The 19,651-nt window shown below is 48.7% G+C and overlaps 1 protein-coding gene and 1 long non-coding RNA gene across 4 annotated transcripts in view; one reads left to right on the forward strand and one right to left on the reverse strand.

Moving 5' to 3' along the window:
- The window catches only part of LOC126539319 (uncharacterized), a 361,484-nt gene that overhangs the window by 34,788 nt on the left and 307,045 nt on the right, over positions 1 to 19,651 (forward strand). The window contains exon 2 of one of the 3 annotated variants that reach the window (XM_050186109.2): positions 18,425 to 18,719. In XM_050186109.2, the coding sequence (XP_050042066.1) occupies positions 18,642 to 18,719 (78 nt within the window). In that variant the 5' untranslated portion in view covers positions 18,425 to 18,641. Of the gene's footprint in view, positions 1 to 18,424; positions 18,720 to 19,651 lie in introns of those variants that run through there. The other 2 variants (XM_055075507.2, XM_050186110.3) reach the window with 2 other exon arrangements.
- LOC129386962 (uncharacterized) overlaps positions 1 to 19,651 on the reverse strand; it is a 59,668-nt gene that overhangs the window by 12,266 nt on the left and 27,751 nt on the right. The window contains exons 2-3 of the long non-coding RNA XR_008614304.1: positions 9,216 to 9,305; positions 7,006 to 7,113 (exon numbers count right to left, since the gene is read on the reverse strand). This is a non-coding gene — a long non-coding RNA (uncharacterized lncRNA). The remainder of the gene's footprint in view (positions 1 to 7,005; positions 7,114 to 9,215; positions 9,306 to 19,651) is intronic.

Consider the following 19,651-nt stretch of genomic DNA (forward strand, 5'->3'; position numbering starts at 1 on the left):
GTTCGGTTTAAAATTTCATATCTTTACGCGGCGCGTAGCGATGTAATACTTTGCAAGCACGATTGTTTGCGCGCATTGTATGCTTTGCGCTTGTCAGCTCAAAATGGCCAGACCTGGTGAGGGGCCCCTTAAATAAAGTGGTAGCGAATAAATTCTGCAAAGCTCACTCACAATTTTTTTGTATGCTAAGGCATAGTGCAACTCGCTATTGGTTTCCACTATTTCAACTGGTCCACTATTTCATTATTTGTTCAAGGTAGTAGAATATTCTGCCGTAGTTTATTGCACAATTAGTACAATCATTAAATTTAGACTTTCAAGTGTTCATTATTCTTAAGTCTACGCTGATGCTGCAAAATTTTCCAACATTAGTGAGCAATGTGAAAAATAAAACAGAAGGCAGAAAATTTTATTCTCTCAGTGAATTTTTCTTTTGAGTGCTATTTGCACAAGTTAAATCGCTGAAGCCTCCTGTTCGCTGCCTTGTATGTGTCATTCAAGCACTAGGTGGCTTCCCTGCGAATTTACGTGAACAAATAAACACATGATGCCCCCTCCCCCCCAAAAAAAGCGTCAGGCAGGGAGACACCATCTCTCCACTGCTATTCACAGCGTGTTTGCAGGAGGTATTCAGAAATCTGGATTGGGAATAATTGGGGATAAGAGTTAATGGAGAATACCTTAGTAACTTGCGATTCGCTGATGATATTGCCTTGCTTAGCAATTCAGGGGACCAATTTCAATGCATGCTCACTGACCTGGAGACGCAAAGCAGAAGGGTGGGTCTAAAAATTAATCAGCAGAAAACTAAAGTAATGTTTAACCATCTCGGAAGAGAACAGCAGTTTACGATAGGTAGCGAGGCACTGGAAGTGGTCAGGAAAGAGATAAGTAGAAGGCAGGGAGGTTAACCAGAATAACGTCCGGTTGGCTACCCTACACCGGGGGAATGAGAAAGGGGAAACAAAGATAACAGGGAGAGAGAGGAGGGAAGGAAAGAAGGAAATCGCGGTGAATTCGCTGATGTGCGTGGTGCAACAGAAATTGCATTAAAAGTCACAGATGGTCGCACAAGCCCGTCGTCCTTAAGAAGCACAAAAGCGCCTTCACCACTTTATGGGCCGACGGGCGATGGGGGCGGTGTTCCAGCAGCACCTGCACAGAAAGCGGTCGATTGTCCAGTTTTTGGAAAGCTTTGGCAAGTTCTTGTCTCTCTGGAGTGTATCGTGGACAGTGGCATAGCAGGTGGTCGATGTTTTCTACGGTGCCACAGACCTCGCATGCTGCACTGTCAGTCATTCCAATTAATGTAGAGTATGCCTTTGTGAAGGGAACGCCTAACCAAAGGCGACAGAGAAGCGTAGCTTCACGTCGAGGAAGTCCGGTTGGAGGTCGGAGTTGCAGGGAAGAATTTAGTCGATGCAGTCGTGTAAGTCGGGAAGTGGTCAGGGAATACATCTACCTAGGGCAGGTAGTGACCGCGCATCCGGATCATGAGACTGAAATAATCAGCATAAGAATGGGCTGGGGTGCGTTTGGCAGGCATCCTCAGATCATGAACAGCAGGTTGCCATTATCCCTCAAGAGAAAATTGTATAACATGCTGCATCTAAACCATCGATACCCCCTTGGTGTCTTCGCAGCCCCACAGTCTATCTCAGCGTACCAGGAATCGGAAAAAAGTCTAAGCTGTCGTCGCCTGTGCTGAAACAACTGTCTCTGCTTCTTCTGCACGAGAGGTACGCGGACAGTGCACATATATATACTGATGGTTCCACAAACATCCAGTGTTCGTCCGGTGCTGTGGTCGTCCGAGCAAGAGGTATTACCATCAGCTTTAGGACTGACCACCCAACGGCATCTACATCTGCGGAACTAGCTGCTCTTCGCGCTGCACTTTGGTTCGTCAATCAGGAACCACCTCGACAATGGTCAATTTTCAGTGACTCAAAAGCAGCCCTACAATCTGTGCTATCAGCTCTGCGTCGCGGGCCATTCGAACAGCTCGTGCTCGATATTAGATGCCTACTCCATACATCACATGAGAAAGGACATCACGTGACATTTCAGTGGCTGCCAAGTCACTGCGGCGTCATAGGAAATGAAGACGCCGATAAAGCCGCTCGGACAGCTCTTGAAGACACACAGGAAGAGGCCATACCACTTTCACGGTCCGACGCAGCCAGCAGACTTCGAGTGCTTGCACGGGAGATCACGCTCTCTCTATGGTGCACACGAAGCAGTCAGACCAACCGGAGCAATCGTCAACACGACCTGCCCTCCTTGATGCATCTCTGTATGCCAACTGGACTCCGCCTAAGTGAGGCCACCCTGCTTTATCGCTTATGGCTAGGGGTGGCCTTCACGAAATCTTACTCGTTTCGCATTGGAATGGCCGACAACGCTCTCTGCAATGCCTGTTTTTGCGAGGAGACGCTGGAACACATTCTGTGCGACTGTCCTGAATATAATGTTCAGAGACAGTCCCTGGCGTCCGTTCTAGCGCACCTTGACAACAGACCATTGTCAGTTGCAACTATTTTCACCTATCGCCGACAGAAGACATCGCAGCTGAAGGTGACGAAGGGACTACTTCGGTTTATGAAGGAGACGGGCTTGGACAAGCGGCTGTGACAGTGATGTCACGTACCGCGCAAGAGTGACAGACTGTAACTAACGATGTGTGTGCCGTGTTATGAGCTATCTCTTCTCCCCATCTTTCATCCTCCCCCATCCCGCTCCCATGTGTAGGGTAGCAAACCGGTTAAGCTAAACTGGTTAACCTGCCTGCATACCTTGTCCACTTTTTCCTTTCTTCCTTGTATAACAGCTGTGTCTTACCAGTACTCATGCACGTACGGGGCAGAAACCTGGAGGCTTACGAAAAGGGTTCTACTTAAATTGAGGACGACGCAACGAGGTATGGAAAGAAGGATGATGGGTGTAACGTTCAGGGATAAGAAGAGAGTAGACAGGGTGAGGGAACAAACGCCAGTTAAAGACATCTTAGTTGAAATCAAGAAAAAGAAATGGGCGTGGGCAGGACATGTAATGAGGAGAAAAGATAACCGATGGTCAATAAGGGTTACGGACTGGATTCCAAGAGAAGGGATCGAAGCGTAGCAGGGGGCGGCAGAAAGTTAGGTGGGCGGATGAGATTAAGAAGTTTGCAGGGACAACATGGCCACAATTAGTACATGACCGGGGTAGTTGGAGAAGTATGGGAGAGGCCTTTGCCCTGCAGTGGGCGTAACCAGGCTGATGATGATGATGATCCCAATCCGACGGGAAAACAACTACGTTGCCTACGTTGTACACGCACTGCAGTGAAGCAAAAGTAGAGAAAGTGCAAATTTGCACATATTGCGAAGCAAGGATGCCTAAATTATAGACTGAAAGACTGATAACCATTATAATGAAGCCGAAGAAAGCAATCAACATGGCATCATTCCATGTGAAAATACGATTGCACGTGCACGTTAACCTTGCGGATCAGCAATTCCATTTTCATGAAAAAAAAGAAACTTCTAGTGACCGTGTATATGGTATCCCTGAAAGCCAATACACCAGCATATCTAAATTTACATTCGCGCCAAATTTACAAGGCTCCCGTTCCATCACAGTACATCCCAACGATTACATGCGATTCAAAAGTGAGATGAAATGACTGACGGTGTGTACGAAAGTGTTCAACTATGCATTCGCTACAGCATACTGCCGCACAACTATTTAGAAAATGTAGTACGGTCGTTAATACCTCACTTTAAAACACGAGCATGGTGATCAATGGATGTGCTTTTTTATATATTCCTCCCTAAATGTAAGCAGGCGTCGTGCCACTCCCGGTGGCTGTTGCCAGCCTGGTCACTCACTATTTTCGTCACTGTCCATTGTATATGTGTGTTTTCATACCAAATAACGGAATAATAATTTGTGCGTGTTTAGTTAGCTATGAAATGAAATGTTCATTTCTCTCACAGTTAAAGTAGCCAGCAAGAGGAGACGCAGGGCAAAAAACTGCTTTGATGCAGACTGAAGACCACCCGGCGCTCGTTAATTACATGACAGTATCTTTACAACAACAAAAAAATATGCACCGACGCTTACGATACTTATAATGCGAAATCTGAGCGCAGCTCTATACGTGTTTTCGTTTCGCGATATATTGGCTGGCGCGGACAACCTGTCTTATGCGGCACGTTGCAAACGGAGGGAAGTGTGGCGCGACTGCCTGGTGTTAGGAACGGCCTGCAGGGGTACTGCTCTGCAAAGCTATTTCAGCCCGCTGCACGTGCTTCGATCGACCCGCGGTGGGGGCGCCCTACAGAGAACCAGCTAGGACAGCGCTAACCAACCATGAACTTACTTCTGAGAACTGCGGACTACGGCAACTCTGGAATTTAGAGGCGCCGGCTGGGGTCGGGCGTGACCACCTGGCTACAGGGATGCAAGACAATGGACACCACGACGGCCACGCTGCGGGGGTCAGCTCGGGGAATAAAAGGCACCTTTCCTGGCACAAGCCCCGAGTTCTACGAAGGGGCTTGTGTCCCTTCGACCACCTGGCTACGGGGATGCAAGACAATGGACACCACGACGGCCACGCTGCGGGGGTCAGCTCGGGGAATAAAAGGCACCTTTCCTGACACAAGCCCCGAGTTCTACAAGGCCCAAGGCTCCGGACCGTGAACCTCGCGCAAAGAAGTGCGTGTGCGGAAGTGTGCGTGTGTAAACCGTCCCGCAGAGAGGCGGCTTGTTTACGATGTCTGGACGAACGTTTTTGCCTCACCTAGGGATCTAGGGAACACGAAGTTGTTATAAGTGGCTGTTGTCGGCTGCTAGTGTGTGCTCGTCGTCGTACTCGTGAGCTGCGTGCTCGTCATCGTGCTCGTCAATGTACTCGTGAGCTGTGTGCTCGTTTGCTGTATGCTTCGTCTTGCGGGCTCCATTTAGGAGTCACGCTAGACTGTGTAAATGTATCGCATGTTGCTGCACTTTTACTGCGGAGTTATCTGCGCTTTTTGCGGTTCATTTTGTGTGCGCTGGTCTCTGGTGGCGTTCTTGTATGGATAAACAGTGTCTTGAAAGCTGAATGTTTGCACTTCACAATTGTATAACTTCAAATTGTATTGTATTACTTGTATTAATTGTATTGCAATTGTAATTGTATTAATTGTATAACTTCAAATTGTATAACATAATCTGTATAACGATGTCTGAATATGGAATGAGTTTTATCTTTTTGTATGCATGGATTTCAGTGAGTGCTGATTATAACTCACATATATTTTATAATTTGCTGACTGCTACGTGAAGTTGCCAGTGAGGGGGCCTGCGGCCATGTCAAGCTGCAATGCGACAGCTTTTTCTGTCCGCCTCCGGCATTGTGTATGTCGGATGCAAATAAAGTTATTATTATTATTATTGTTATTATTATTATTATTATTAAAATGTAAATACTGTAAATAAACCCTGTTCACCTAGTTCCTCACAAGTTCCTCTCTACGACCTTCAACCCTTACAAATGGTGGCAGCGGCGAGATCGTCCGACAGATCTTACACTGGCTAATCGGGAGATCGCGCGAGGCAGCCAGACAGCAGCCGCCGCAGACAGAGAACCTCTCATGCAGCGCTTTGTTTCCATATGTCTAACGCGCGCTACACTCTGGCGTCATCTCGTAGCCATCGTCGAAGCAGAGCCCGTTTTGCACTACGCTTTTCTTGTCACGCTTTCGCTACACCTTCCTCCTCCACTTTCCCCCTCGCGCTCTCTTCGCTATCGCCGTCTTTCATACGCCGCTGCGCTCCGCGTTCGCTTTCATCCTTAATTCGCTGTGTTCGTTCGCTCGGTTACGAGGGACAACTCCGGCGCTCGCCGCAGGAACGGCCGCAAAGCTGTCGCCGACGTAAGACAAGCACGACCGGCGTTAGACAAGCACCACCAACATTGCAAGCGGCTTACGTCACGCGCGCACGCACATGTGCGGAAGTGCAGCATGCAAGGTTATTCCTCTAGGCCCTCTGCCAAGCGCAAGTGCCTTAATGACCTCATTCAAGTTTTCAAAATAAATTGCGTCATAGAATGCGTAAAGTACGACTAACACACAAGCTGCAGACATGATAACTTCGTATTGTAATTCGAATATACGAGAAAACATCTTTCTGTTATGCAGTAACTCAGACAAAGCTTTTACCAGCTGCAGTTTAAGGTCTGTCTGAGTGGCCGCTGCCGCTAGGTAGAGACACGGTTTTTGGGCAGTGCTTGCCATAATGTCGATTACGGTCGCTGCAGACGCTGTGCGAGACGCAACGGGCAGAGCGCCTACGCATAAAGGACAGATAGATTACGTGCACACGTGCGTCACGCGCGCACACACGTGTGCGGAAGTGCAGCATACATCCTCGTTCTCCTGGGCCCTCCGCCAAGCGAAAGTGCGTTAGTGAACTGAATTTCTCAAAGCAAATTGCGTCAGAAAATTCATAAAGTAAGGCTTACATACTGCAGATATGATAAAGCTTCGTATTGTAATTCGAATATACGAGAATAACAGCATCATCACGTGACAATATCACCTGATGACGTCATCTGATGGCGTCATCGCGTCAGATGTAACGTAACATGATGACGTCTTCGTCAAGTGAGGATGTAACCTGATGACGTCATGTGATGCCTCTTGGAAAATCAGCACACTGTGCGCTTCCCGCTTCTTTGCACTGTCTCCGGGAGCGGCCTACATTTTTGTGTGTGCACCGCGCATGCGGACACGAAAACTCCCGTCCAACTATACAGTAACAGCTTCGCCGTAATAACCGAGAACACGATCTGGCTTCGTATAGGCTCAAGGGCTGTTGGGTCGGACAGAACGGGGCCGGGCCGGGTACGGGCCAGGTTTAAAAGCACCGGGCCGGAGTCGCGCGGGCCAACGCATAGTACTTTCGGCCTCAGGCCGGGTCCGGGCTTGAAAAAGCGGCCTGCATTTGCAGTGTTCTAGCCCGTATACGTACCTCCGCTGGACTTTCTTTGGCTGGGCGATTTCCACCGTGAAGGAGAATCCCTCGCAGCGCATGATCGATTTAGTGTTGCAGCCCATTCTCGGCATAAGGAGACTGGTTCTGAAATTTTGAGCAAGCAAACGCAATTATGTGGGTGAACATCGCTACTGGTACCATAGCGGAAATATCGCAAGATTAGGAAGCAGCCCGCTCTCGTTTCGATACCTGTGTATGTCGACCTCGTACTATGTGGTTGGCGGTGAATTGACTCAGCATTGACTCGGATATTTTCTGTCACTTGTCGCACGAAACTCCGCGCAAGCAGGCAGAATCTGTGCCTCATTCGACGTGTGTATTGTTTCTGTTGCTTATGGCTGCTTGACGCGTCCTAAAAAAATGTGCTGTCATTTGGTTCAAAATTGGAGCGTGACACAACACAGGCCGAACGCCCTATTCCCATGGAAGGCACTTTCAGTCTCTGCAGGACACTATTCCTGCAATGCGCCCCTCCTCCCCTTCTTCGCCATTGTCGGAGCTACGGGTGCGATTGGCCATTACATTTATCAGTGGAGTTTTCTGAGTGCTGTCTGGGATGCACTCCATACGCACAGCTACTCGCACTGCTATTTATTTCTTCATCCAGCTGAAGTTTGGCGTCAGGCGACGGTGACGAAAGGGTAACGACGTTTGCATGGCGACGATGTATGACGACGACGCCATCACGACGATGGCAGGACGGTGTGACAACGGCGGCGTGACGTTGTTTCGTGGCTTCTTTCACTTATTCTGCTCTTTGCTGCTCCGCTTTAGTCGGTGTTAATGCTCACATCACTTGCGAGCCCAGAGAAAACCGGGAAAGGCTCCCCAGGAAAAATATCGCTTTAAAATAGAAGAATATCGGCTCATCACGACACACTATACTCTGCTTTTTCTCGACATTAACGATAATTTTCTATCGTACGTCGCGCTTATTAAGTGAATAATTAGAAAGATAGCGCTCCCTCGATTAAACATTTCCAGTGGTATATATGTTTATGCGACGCAACTTTATTGTCGCTTGTGGCTGCATCGGTTTCACAATCACCTTCTGTTTTCAGTTTCTATGAAATTCACTGTTTCCACTGATAAATGGAATGGCGAATCGCACCTGAAGCTTATAACCGAGTCTCCGAGTCGCTCCCAGGTTGAGAAACAAACGGCAGCGAATCGAAGCGCTGTCTCTGCTCGAAATGTTTCCGCCCGCACATAACGCACGCGGGTCGCGTTCGAATCACCCCCGCATGTCGACGTGGCGCGCCATGTCCTTGCGGTCGCTCAGAGGCGTCGGCGCGTGGGCCTGTCAGACTGCGGCCTCGGGCGACGTGACGGCTCCGCGCAAGGCGGCGATGTGAGAGAGATTCGAGGCCGACCTCGAATCCGCGTTCTCGAGAACCCCACCCGAAGCACGATCATTTAAGCGCATGCCGTGTCCGCAGAGATGGAGTGGGACACCATGGCGATGAAAGTGCGCCAACTGTATGGTACCTCGTGCAGACTTCTCTGTTGTTTATACGGGGTGATCATATTCAAGCTTTAATCTTTAATATCGCCTGTTGGAGATAAGGCGGACCTTACTTGCACGAGAAATGGAAACACGTATTCAACTAATCAAGAAAATCACTAATTAGCTTCTTCGGTAATTACTTCAACGCACATATTGCAATTTACGAATTGTAGCCGGCGATTTTGCAAGGCGTATCTATTTGGAATGAATTTCCAGAATGACGCGGGTTAGGAGGTATGCGGCATGCAAACTCGCTGTAAAAATGGACTATTGTTCCACTTCTATTTTTTAACAAAACGCGCTTTTCTGCATTAAAGCACAACTGGAACGCCTATGTATTTCGTCTATGCAATTTGGGAAATAATATATCGAAACTGGTGTCATCCTGAGGATTCATTCAATTGGAAACGTCTTGCAAACTTACGCCTACAACTTGTAAATTGCAATATGTGCCATAAAATGATCAAGTGATTAATTAGAGAAAATATGTTAATTGTTTTAATTTGTATTTCTCGTGCTAGTAATGTCCGCCTCTTCAAATAATCCAGCTGAAGGACAAGAATTATGTTATCTGCCAGAGGGATCATTTTTAACTATGGAAAATTTTTAAACGATCACCCGTATTTAGCGTCTTCTGCTCGCATTGCTGCGTAACGCTGAACACATGGCGGCGCATCACCTTGAGAGTGGTGCTCGGCCAGGTCAGCTGTCGCCCGTGACTGTTCGTGTCAGGCCACCTGCCTCGCAGCTTCCGCCGCCACGTACTGACCTGTTGTAGAAGAAAAGGAAAAAAATTCAAGCGTTTTATTGCGACACACCAGGCGCATTCTTGCCGTCGGCGTCGTCATCGCCGTGACGTTCCGTTTAAAGTCCAAGGGCGATAACACCGTCGCCGCGCGCCGCATGTGCGAGTGAAAACGCGAGATGGGTGCCGACGATATCGGCTCAATCTTGCGCGCACAAGGAAAAAAAGCTTAGAGGAAACGCGCCGTCTACCGTCGCGTGAAAGGCAGTGGGGGATTGGAGGGAGGGGCGGCGTTGTTCTCCGGCAGCAACTGCGTATTTCGCGACCGCGGGTAAAGGGGCCCGACGATTGCGGCGCAATACTGCGCTCGCAAGAGAGGAAAGCGGGGAGTCAGCACGGAGGGGGTGGCGTTCTACTCCGGCAGCAACTGCGTACTTTGCGCGGCCAAGCGCGGTTGCGCGCGCCCTATCTTTAATATGCGACCTGCAGACAGCTCACAACTTCGTGCGTGTTGTGTTCTCGCCGCTCAATTTGCGTTGAAGCGATGGACAGCACGAAGGTCACTTCGCCCGTCGCTGCTACCGCGCTTCCTCACGCCAACGTTTTGACAGCGAGTGTCGGCGGTCGTCGACTGTGATGTGTTCATGTTTGCCTGTGGGCGCTGACGCCATGCTTGTTCATTTAGTTAGTAAGCGAATGTTTCCAAGTTTATACTACCGATAAAGCAACTATCCTTACTTCTTATGGCTGTCTACTAATTTTCTATCGCAATTGATGCTTTCCCTTCTGGGCGAAACTACAACTTTTTTTCGTTTCGCGGATGAAATTTGTACGAGGACGTGTGTTTAACAATAAAAATAAGTTGCAGTTTCCCCCGAAATTGATTGCGATAGCAAATTAGTGGACGGCTATACGAAGTAATGATAGTAGTATTATCGGCCGCATAAACTTATTAACACAGTCATACTAAATAAATTAAGCATGGTCGTCGACTGTGATGTGTTCATGATGTGTTCATGTTCATCTCGAGTGTCTGCCGGTCTGGCGGAAGCCCCGCAGTGTTTACAGGCCTCTTTTGCGTGTGTGTGTGTGTGTGTGTGTGTGTGTGTGTGTGTGTGTGTGTGTGTGTGTGTGTGTGTGTGTGTGCGTGTGCGCGTGTGCGTGTGTGCGTGTGTGTGTGTGTGTGTGTGTGTGTGTGTGTGTGTGTGTGTGTGTGTGTGTGTGCGCGCGACTTTAGAGGGACCCTTTCCTCGAACTGTCAAGCTCTACAGGGGAACTTCCGCGAACCAGCAACGCCCAAAGGAGAAAGACACGCGCCTGCAATTCCCGGACCTTAGGCTTGGTATAACCAGAGGCGGGACGCCCTCCACCTTGCAGCAGGCTCGCTATAACCGGAGGCGGGACGCCCTTTGACAAGCCAGACTATGTCCCTGTCACGTGACGTCGACGGGAGCAAGATCCCTCCCACGATTGTAGAGAGTCTATTTAAGGGGCTCTAAAATGTACTTTTTTTGAACACTTCATGCTCTTCTCATCTTCTTTCACTAACCTTTGAATAAACCGTGCAAATTTCGCACTAGAAATCGTCTCGTCCTTGCCCGGTCGCCATGGTCTACCGGATGCCTGCAGCCCGCCAACAACGCCACGCTACCCAATAGTAACGTCGGTCGAGCTTCGATAGGCAGGCGTCGCTACAACTCGGCAGCAGTACGATACGCTACCCTGGAGTACGCAACAGTACCGAAGTCCGCACTCACTCCCGGCATACAGCATAGCAGCTGCGCGGCGAGGGGCTCTTATTATTATAAGAGACTCTGATGGTGGCGCGGGAGTGAAGATACATAGTTTGTTTAACAGGAAACGCAAAGTTGCTCCGATTGGCTACTCCTCGCTCCTGTAGGAGGAAGGCAATAAAAAGGACGAAAATGTGGGATCCGGGCACAATGCAATGACACGTGGTTTCTTAGAAGCCGCGTGTCCCGCGTTCGCTGAGGCATGCCCTCACATATGTGCCTATTCTATAGTGCTGAAGGGCGAAGACCAAAACCACGTCATCGGATCGTGGCTGCCATGCCAGCGAACAGGGAACAGATCACGGTTTCCATTAATCTCGCGCGATGTGGGAAATCATCACGGTTTGTTGGCAACGCTCGCACAACTGCGCGCTATACTTCGGTCCCCACATTAACTGCAGTACATAGGCCAATTTCGATAACCGTCCTTCGCGAAACAATAGCGAGAATAGGCGGCGTTATTGGCCCCTGAATCTGAGCTATTTTGGAATAAGGCGACAAGGGAACGGTGCAAAAGACGAGACAGTGCATGTGCTATTCGCTTGCCCCGTCTTGTGCTCCATTTTCCCTTCGAAGTCGTTATTAAACATGTTTACTTATATTACCTCTGTCTTTCTCTGACGCATAGGCTTAGCCGGCGTGTCTGCTCAACGTACACATTTCTTCTTTCTTTTTTTCACCTCTTATTGCAATGGTGTAATACTGTAACGTGGGGCGTTCTTGGAATTTCGTCCCCGCCCACCTTGGCTCAACCGTGAACGGAGCCCGTGACCTCTATGCGCGCATAACACCGCGACAACTCTGTTCGGTCAGAGAGGAATAACAACCAAACTGACTGCAATTGCTCTCACAAATGTCTGACAGAATAAACGGAGCTGGAAGGAAACGCGAGGAGCCGCAGACCACGTCGAACGGCATTGCTGGAAAGCTCAAGGCTGCAGGCAGCCGGGAGGTCGATTCTTATCTGCCCGCGTTTCCGCATCCCTGCGAGTAAAACTCTCTCTCGTCACAATCAAGCAATATCGTGGATAATAGGTTTGAGCTTTGCACTAGTCTCGCAATTGATTGTACAACGAAAGCTAGGAGTGTGAACGGCCTTTGCCAAGAATTCGAAGGGGGGCACACCACTGGGTCGTATACCGCTGGAATAGCGTAGCGTGCTCCGCGAATACGTATTATTACTTGCAGCGCGAACGAATCAACAAGGACAAAGAAGAAAGACGTTCTCGCTCTAGGAAATAATGCAGATGCACCGACTCGCCCACGTAGATATACCGTAACATGATTTTTGGCTTCTAGCGCGAAGTGAAACACGGACACAGAAAGGAGCAGACAGGACGAGCGCTAACTCTCAACTAAATTTTTATTAAAACGAAGAACATATATCTAGGTGATTGCAAAAACCGTAGCATAAGAACGTGACAAGGTAAAAAGTATCAGTTAAACATATCAGGGGGTAGGGAAGTCAAAGAACAAAAATTACTTCAGATTAGTACATGTATTGCGAAGGTACTGAATTAAATTCGCAATCTAACAGAGACAACGAAGCATGACTGACGCAAGTGCCTCCTAATCTTTTTATGTGGAAAGCCTCGATAATTTCCCGCGTGGTTTGGCATCTGTGTCTAGAAAGAATTTTTGTGTCTTCAAAGAAAGGTTTGCAACCTTTCTTATGTTCTTATGCTGCGGTTTTTGCAATCACCTATATATATGTTCCTCGTTTTAATTAAAATTTAGTTGAGAGTTAGCGCTCGTCCTGTCTGCTCCTTTCTGTGTCCGTGTTTCACTTCGCGCTAGAAGCCAAAATCATGTTACCGTACCAACTCGCCCAACTGTCCATCCTTTTGCATTAGATATACCGTATTTCCCAACATGGATCCAGTGTAAGGAGGAGAGCACTGCATGCAGTCCCTCTCCCAACTGCTCGCGCTATTCGGCAACCGCAGTAAAGGCGTCAGTTTATATGCGCCACCAACGCGCATTGGATGCTAAACATTTGGGAAAGACTGCGCATGTGTGATTTGGTAACGGACGTGCTTGCGGTTTTTCTTACAGCAGCAATATTTTGCGTGCATCGTGGTAATCCGCGTTACGGCGCAACCTGCTCGAACAGCGCTCAATGATTTCTTATTTTCGAAAGAATGTTTTGGCCACGGTGGTCGCGACTCATGCGCTATTCAGCTCAATACCAGGTTCACAAAGCTGTGCTAGAATTTCCCTCAATCACGGGACTATAGATTCTCGTCTGTAGTGCTCGCACTCTGCGTGGTGTTTGTCTGTGTGTACACGAATAATACGAATAATAATATTAGGAAGAAGAAAAAGAAGAATAGATTCCTTATTTACCATACCCACGGACCCTAAGGTGCGAGCTCCGGCGCACGCCTAAAAAAAATTGAAGAAGAATTAAGAATACAACTACAGAAAAAAATACGTGACATAAAAAACGACAATTATGAAAAGGAACAGTTTACGATCAAGAGCCAAGGTCAATTCACTACAGGAAGTCGGAGAAAAACACGAACAATACGTGAGAATCGCTAGGAAAGTTGCTAAAACAAGTTATCTGCCCACAAAGGTAAACAGAAAATGAACAGAAGATTAGCCGTGAGCAAGTACAATCACAAAAAAACTTGTGCAGCTAGAGGTACGAAAGTAAGGGAAAGTGAATAAAGAAAGGGGAAACGATTCATATAAAACACATGCAAATGTAGTGCACCAAGAAAATTAAATGTACGAGAAGAAGAAAAAGAAAGCCGCCCAAACATTGGAGGTATCGTCAGGCAAGCTGAAAATGTACTAAATCAGACGGCGAAAAAGAGAACTACGTATACCGAGAAATGTTAGAGCACGATAATACGAAGCTGTGAACAAAACGACGAAAGCAATCGACAAAAAAATACCAAGATCAGCGAAACAGATATACAGATTTTGAATTCTATACACAGAAGAATATTTGCTGTGACAAGCAGGAACGAATAATGCTCGGTGCTTGCTCCCTTGTAACCTTGCAACCTTCTGCGGAATCTGAAGTGCCACTTAATTAAGCAACATAACAAGCAAAGATGAACACGTCTCACTCGGTGACCGCGGAATCCCGTATGTCACGCCCTGAAGTTTGTGCGTTCACCTTCCTTTATGTTGACTAAGAATGAGATTGATTTTCTTGAGTGACTGCGTATGGCTTCACTTTGTTACTGCTTAACAATTACGTGGGCACTCGAGGCGCATAATGCTGCGGCGCATGAGCGGATCGCGCGTGGAGATCTAGAACATATATGATTGGAAGTCTTCAAGAGACGCGCAATGCGTTTGGCTGCAAAAGCAACGAAGCCACGAGGACGCACCGCCACGCTTTGCCGGAGCCATGTTCTGGCTTTCGTGCTGGTGACATGAGTTGTGAGCGCGCACATCAGCAGTTCTGCTAAGTAGCATTCCACCACATCAGCCTATTCTATTGGGATAGCAATTGTATGAACGCTCCAAACGAATGTTTGCCGTCGCCATAAGGTTCCGTATATATTTAGATATATGCCATGCCATATGACATGCAGTAAAAGCGGGTTATATTGCCACACCATTCTGTCACGGTTGCCCATACCAGGTTTTATATTATATTCTTGACAAATTTATTCATCAGCATCTTGAGAATGGCAGTCCTAAAACAAATGTCATGAAACAAAACACTGACAGCGTATGCCTTTTATCTTAAATCTTCTCAGACCTAAATATAAAAGTGCGAAACAACAACAGAGGTCAAACGTGAAAATGATGCAATGTTATTGGCGCGGCTGTGCACTACCTCCGGGATCAGCCCAGGAAGGAGGTTTGAAGCACACCCAATACAAAAAAGTGGTGGTAAAGTCGCTAAGAAAGACGTTGGATCTAATTAATAAACATGAATGAAATTGTTAGATGGCAGGATTCAAACAGAGGACCCCTAGCACAAACACTTGTTATTACTTGGTCAGCTTACGTTTACTCCAATTCATACCGCCAGTATACAGCTACGAGCCTATTTCGTCTAGGAGAATGCCAGCAAACTTGAGAGTAGAAAAAATCGAGAAGCAGACATAGACAAAGAGACAGGAAGGCGCCTTCCCGTCTCTTTGTCTATGTCTGCCGTTCGATTTTTTCTACTCTCAAGTTTGCTGGCATTCTCCTAGTATAACCATGTACCAACTAGCCCAACAAGCCACTCTCATGAAATCTATTTCGTCTAATATTCTGATATGTTGCTATCACATTCACTGCTTCCCCCTTATGGCGAAACTGATAATTTTTATGTCCACTCTCCCTGTGATCTCCAATTACCCCGTCTTGCGTTAGGCGATTCCAACTTGTGCCTGCGAATTTCCTAATTTCACCATCCCACCTAGTTTTCTGCCGTCCTCGACTGAGCTTCCCTTCCCTTAGTGCTCATTCTGTAACTCTAATGTCCCACCGGTTATCTACCCTACGCATTACATGGCTTGCTCAGTTCCATTTTTTTTTCTTAGTGTCAACTAGAATATCGGGTACCCACGTTTGCTCTCTGATCCACACCGCTTTATTCATGTCTCTTAACGTTACGCCAAACAGTCTTCGTTCCATCGGTCTTCGCGCGGTCCTTAACTTGTCCTCGAGCGTTTTTTGTTAACCTCGAAGTTTCTGCTCCATATTTAGCACATGTAGAATGCAATGATTGTACACTTTTGTTTTCAACGACAGTGGTAAGCACCCAGTCAGGATTTGGTAATACCTGCCGTATGCACTCCAACCCAATATTATTCTAATTCTTTTATTTTTTTTTTTTTTTTTTAATGATCAGGGCTCCCTGTGAGCAATTGACCTAGATAAACGTACTCCTGTACGGATGCTGACTGGTGATCCTAAATTCCATTTCCCTTGCCAGGCTATCGTACATTACCTTTGTCTTCTGCTTCAACCCCATTGTTACGCTTTCTCGGTTAAGGTCCTCGATCATTCGTTGTAATTCGTCCCCAGTGTTCGGGACCGTGCCTGCCCTACCAGCATTGGGAGCTGACAAACGCCCACGCTATTCTGTCGGCCACACATGACGTGCAGTGCACCATTGAGGGGCGACGACGCTTGTAACGTCGGCGTTCATCACGCATTGTGGTATACGCTTGGTTTTTGCCTCGGCGCTGCCTCGCGTCGTGCCAGGTCACCTCCGTGAATGCGCAACGTTAAGCCGTACTACATTCTAAATGATTCGCTTTCGGGCGAAACCACCATTATTTTAAAGCGTTCAGCTTTCGATGGGAACGCCGCGACTTCTTGTGAGTGGGTGCCTAACCATTTTCGTGGACCGATCCCGAAGGTTGCGCAGTCTAACACAACGGTTAAAAACCGCACGTGGTACCAGTGGCACGCTGGTAAGGGGCGCGTTCTCGCCATGATTCTCGCTATTAGAGTCGTCGGACGATCTCGCGGCTGCCACCATTTGAAGGAGTTGAAGGTCGTTGTTCTCACACACACCACATGAAAATAGCGATACGTATACGTACGGATGTTTAACAGCTAGGTAGTGGCTGATGACGTCTAGATCCGTGTTCCTCTCGCTCGCCCAATACCTATGCGGACCCTAACAGTCACCACGCCGTAGGCTCTCGTCGAACGGCCGGCGTAGAAATTATGCCACTGCCATCATGCAAACGTCTACAACGTGGTTGTCGGGCTGCTGTTGTCACACTCACGTACGATCGCGACCCACGTACGCACAACTACTCAATTTACAGAAACGCGTTCGTCCACGTGGTATCGTTTTGCGGAACACCAAACAATGCCGAATAGCCAGGTACCTGCCAAATGCTCCGCGTAACAAAGCATACTCCCACAGTGAGTGGGATCTGAACATTTATTTTTTTCAATCGGACTCTAATATGCCAGCTTGGCTGAGCCTTGTAAATATGATGCAGCTGCGCTATTGTGAGCCAGTCAAATCGAATGTCGCCCGCGGACAGCAAAGCGCCTTGGATGGCGGCCCGCAGCTGACAGCGCTGTTGCCGAAAACAATAAAGCCACCGTGGTATACAGACACGGTCGCTGCCAACTTGTTTGGAAACGGCAATTACCGGCGCGGGTTAGCGCACTAACCGCGCTGCGCGCCGATCATGGGATATGTGCTGGAGGGCGGGGCGTGCTCCAGTTTCCATGGCTCGAAGGTTTCTGGCGCCCTTAAATCACGCGAGAAAAATCAGTCGAGCACGACACGGCGGCGCGTTATCGGGTGCTGCCGGCCATCGTGTATAGTCGAACGTTTGTATTATGTTCAGCACCATTTGAAGGAGTTGAAGGTCGTAGAGAGGAACTCGGTGAACAGGATTTATTTACATTATTTACATCTTCGACAAGACATACATCGACAGTGTAGCGTGACTCCCAAATGGCGCCCGCAAGACGACGCATACAGCAAACAGCTTACGAGCACACAGCTCACTAGTACATTTCGAGCATGACAACGAGCCCACAGCTCACTACGACGAGCACGCCCTAGCAGCCGGCAAACGCTGCAAACGCTGCTCCCCCCCTTGATTCCAAGCGAACGGAAACGTTCGTCCAGTCATCGTTCGACGTCACCGTAGATGACCCGCCCTTTTGGAGGAGGCGGGCTCACATACTCGTGTTGCACAGGTTTCAGTGGTCCGGAGCCGACGTCAGAGGGGCTTCGTAGAACTCTGAGCCGTCCCTGTTGACGCGGCCGGATAGCACATTGTTTGGTTTCTCGAAAAGCTCATGGGGAGGTTCCGCCAATTACCTCCCCTGGAGAACTTCCCTGAGCTGACCCCGCGCCACGTGGCTGACGGTTAACCGCAGTTCTCTGAAGTGCGCCCCGTCCGGTTGGATTGGAACACGTGCAGCGGGCTGAAATAGCTGGCACGTTGTCACTCCGTACGGCCATTCCTAACATCGCAGTCTTCCTTCGTGGCAGCTGTAGCGTTTTGAGGCGCTGTCATCGAGACTGCGCGTCTTTGGCCGAGGACGTAGATGTTGTACGGGGTTTGATAAAGCGGCGCTCGAAGTACCGACTGGCTCCCGCGTAAGACACGGTGGTAAGGGGAGCTCAACCCAGAACACATATATCCACAAAATACCACGGCTCCCAAAGCATGCATCCTTGGATAGTATTTTTCCTTTTTGTTTTCTATTGCTGTTGTGTCGACCTGTTCGGGTGTCAGATGTCTGTGCTACACTACGCACGCGCCCGTTCAATCGAAGTTCGCATTTGCGGAAATCGCAGCTGGTGGCGAAAAACGCAGCGCAAAATCGCAGTGTTTGTCTCCGCAGCTTGCTTGCGCTCATAGTGACCAGCTCGGCCAGTCACAAGCAACCCCGATCACTTCGCAGGAACCCCGCGATCTATGGGCCCCGCGTGCGGCCCGCTTTGAGACGGGTGCGGCCCAAGACGAGCCTGGAGAGCCGCAAGCGCCCGCGCTTCGCTCGGCGGCAGCCGCCACTCGACCGGCAGCCGGCGGCGCCGTCCCAAAGCGCCAACGGGGCCCACAGCAGGGCTGGCCTTTGGCGCCGTGTCTGGGCGCTCCTGGGCTCTGGCCAGCGCAGCACCATGGACGAGGATTTCTCCCTGGACGAGTTCGAGCAGCAGCAGCTAGAACGCGAGAGGCGCCGCATCATCCTCGACCAGGTGAGCCACGACCGTCGTCTGCGTGCGCGCCTTGTCCATGCTTTGACTATAACATTCCCTGTCTCATTATGTGCGTGCGTGTGTGTGTGTGTTCAGCGAAAGCACTTTGTTCATAGGATATTCGAATCACGTCCCAATGCCCATGCACCATTATCGGATATAAATAGGACATAGGCAGGACGTCCAGTTTCGGATATACTACTACGGATATCCCAAGGATATCGCACATGGACCTGTATCGTATATCCTATCATGGATATCCCAAGGTTATCCCAGATGGACTTTTTCTGAGATACACGTGAATATTTGTCCTCTGACTGATGCTTTGTCTTTGAATTTCCTCGTAACAGAGTTGTTTTTTTCCATGTTAGATTTGCAGTCCGAAGCTATCGCATCAGCAGTTCGTGTGTACATCGTACTTTACGAATTTTCTGACGCAATTTGCTTTGAAAACTTCAATTAGCTTAATAAGGCACTTGCATTTGGCGGAAGGCTTAGAAGATTGAGAAGTATGCTACACTTCCGCACAAGTGCGAGTACACGTAACGTGTGCACACAACGCATCTGTTCTTGATGCATGGTCGCTCTGTCTGTTGCATCTCTCACACAGCGTGTGCTGCGACCGTAATGGACATTATGGGAAACACTGTGTTAAAGGTCCTGGCCTATGTCCGTAAATATACGCAGCATATCCCCATAATCAGCTCTAGATTAGGGGGGGGGGGCTAAGGGGGCTGCAGCCCAGGGCCTCACCTCGGGCAGTAGGCGATGGGGGCCCATTTATTCTAAGCTGCTTAGTATATGGAACCATACGCAACGGAACTTCGAGCGACATGTAATGAAGCGAAATAACCAGAACGAGCAGACGCTCCCCCCCCCCCCCTCGCCTAATGTAACAGCATGCGTTTAGCCTGGTCATTTGGGGAGAGCTT

This window comes from Dermacentor andersoni, chromosome 11 (genome assembly GCF_023375885.2).
Source record: "Dermacentor andersoni chromosome 11, qqDerAnde1_hic_scaffold, whole genome shotgun sequence".
Classification (NCBI taxonomy): Eukaryota; Metazoa; Arthropoda; class Arachnida; order Ixodida; family Ixodidae; genus Dermacentor; species Dermacentor andersoni.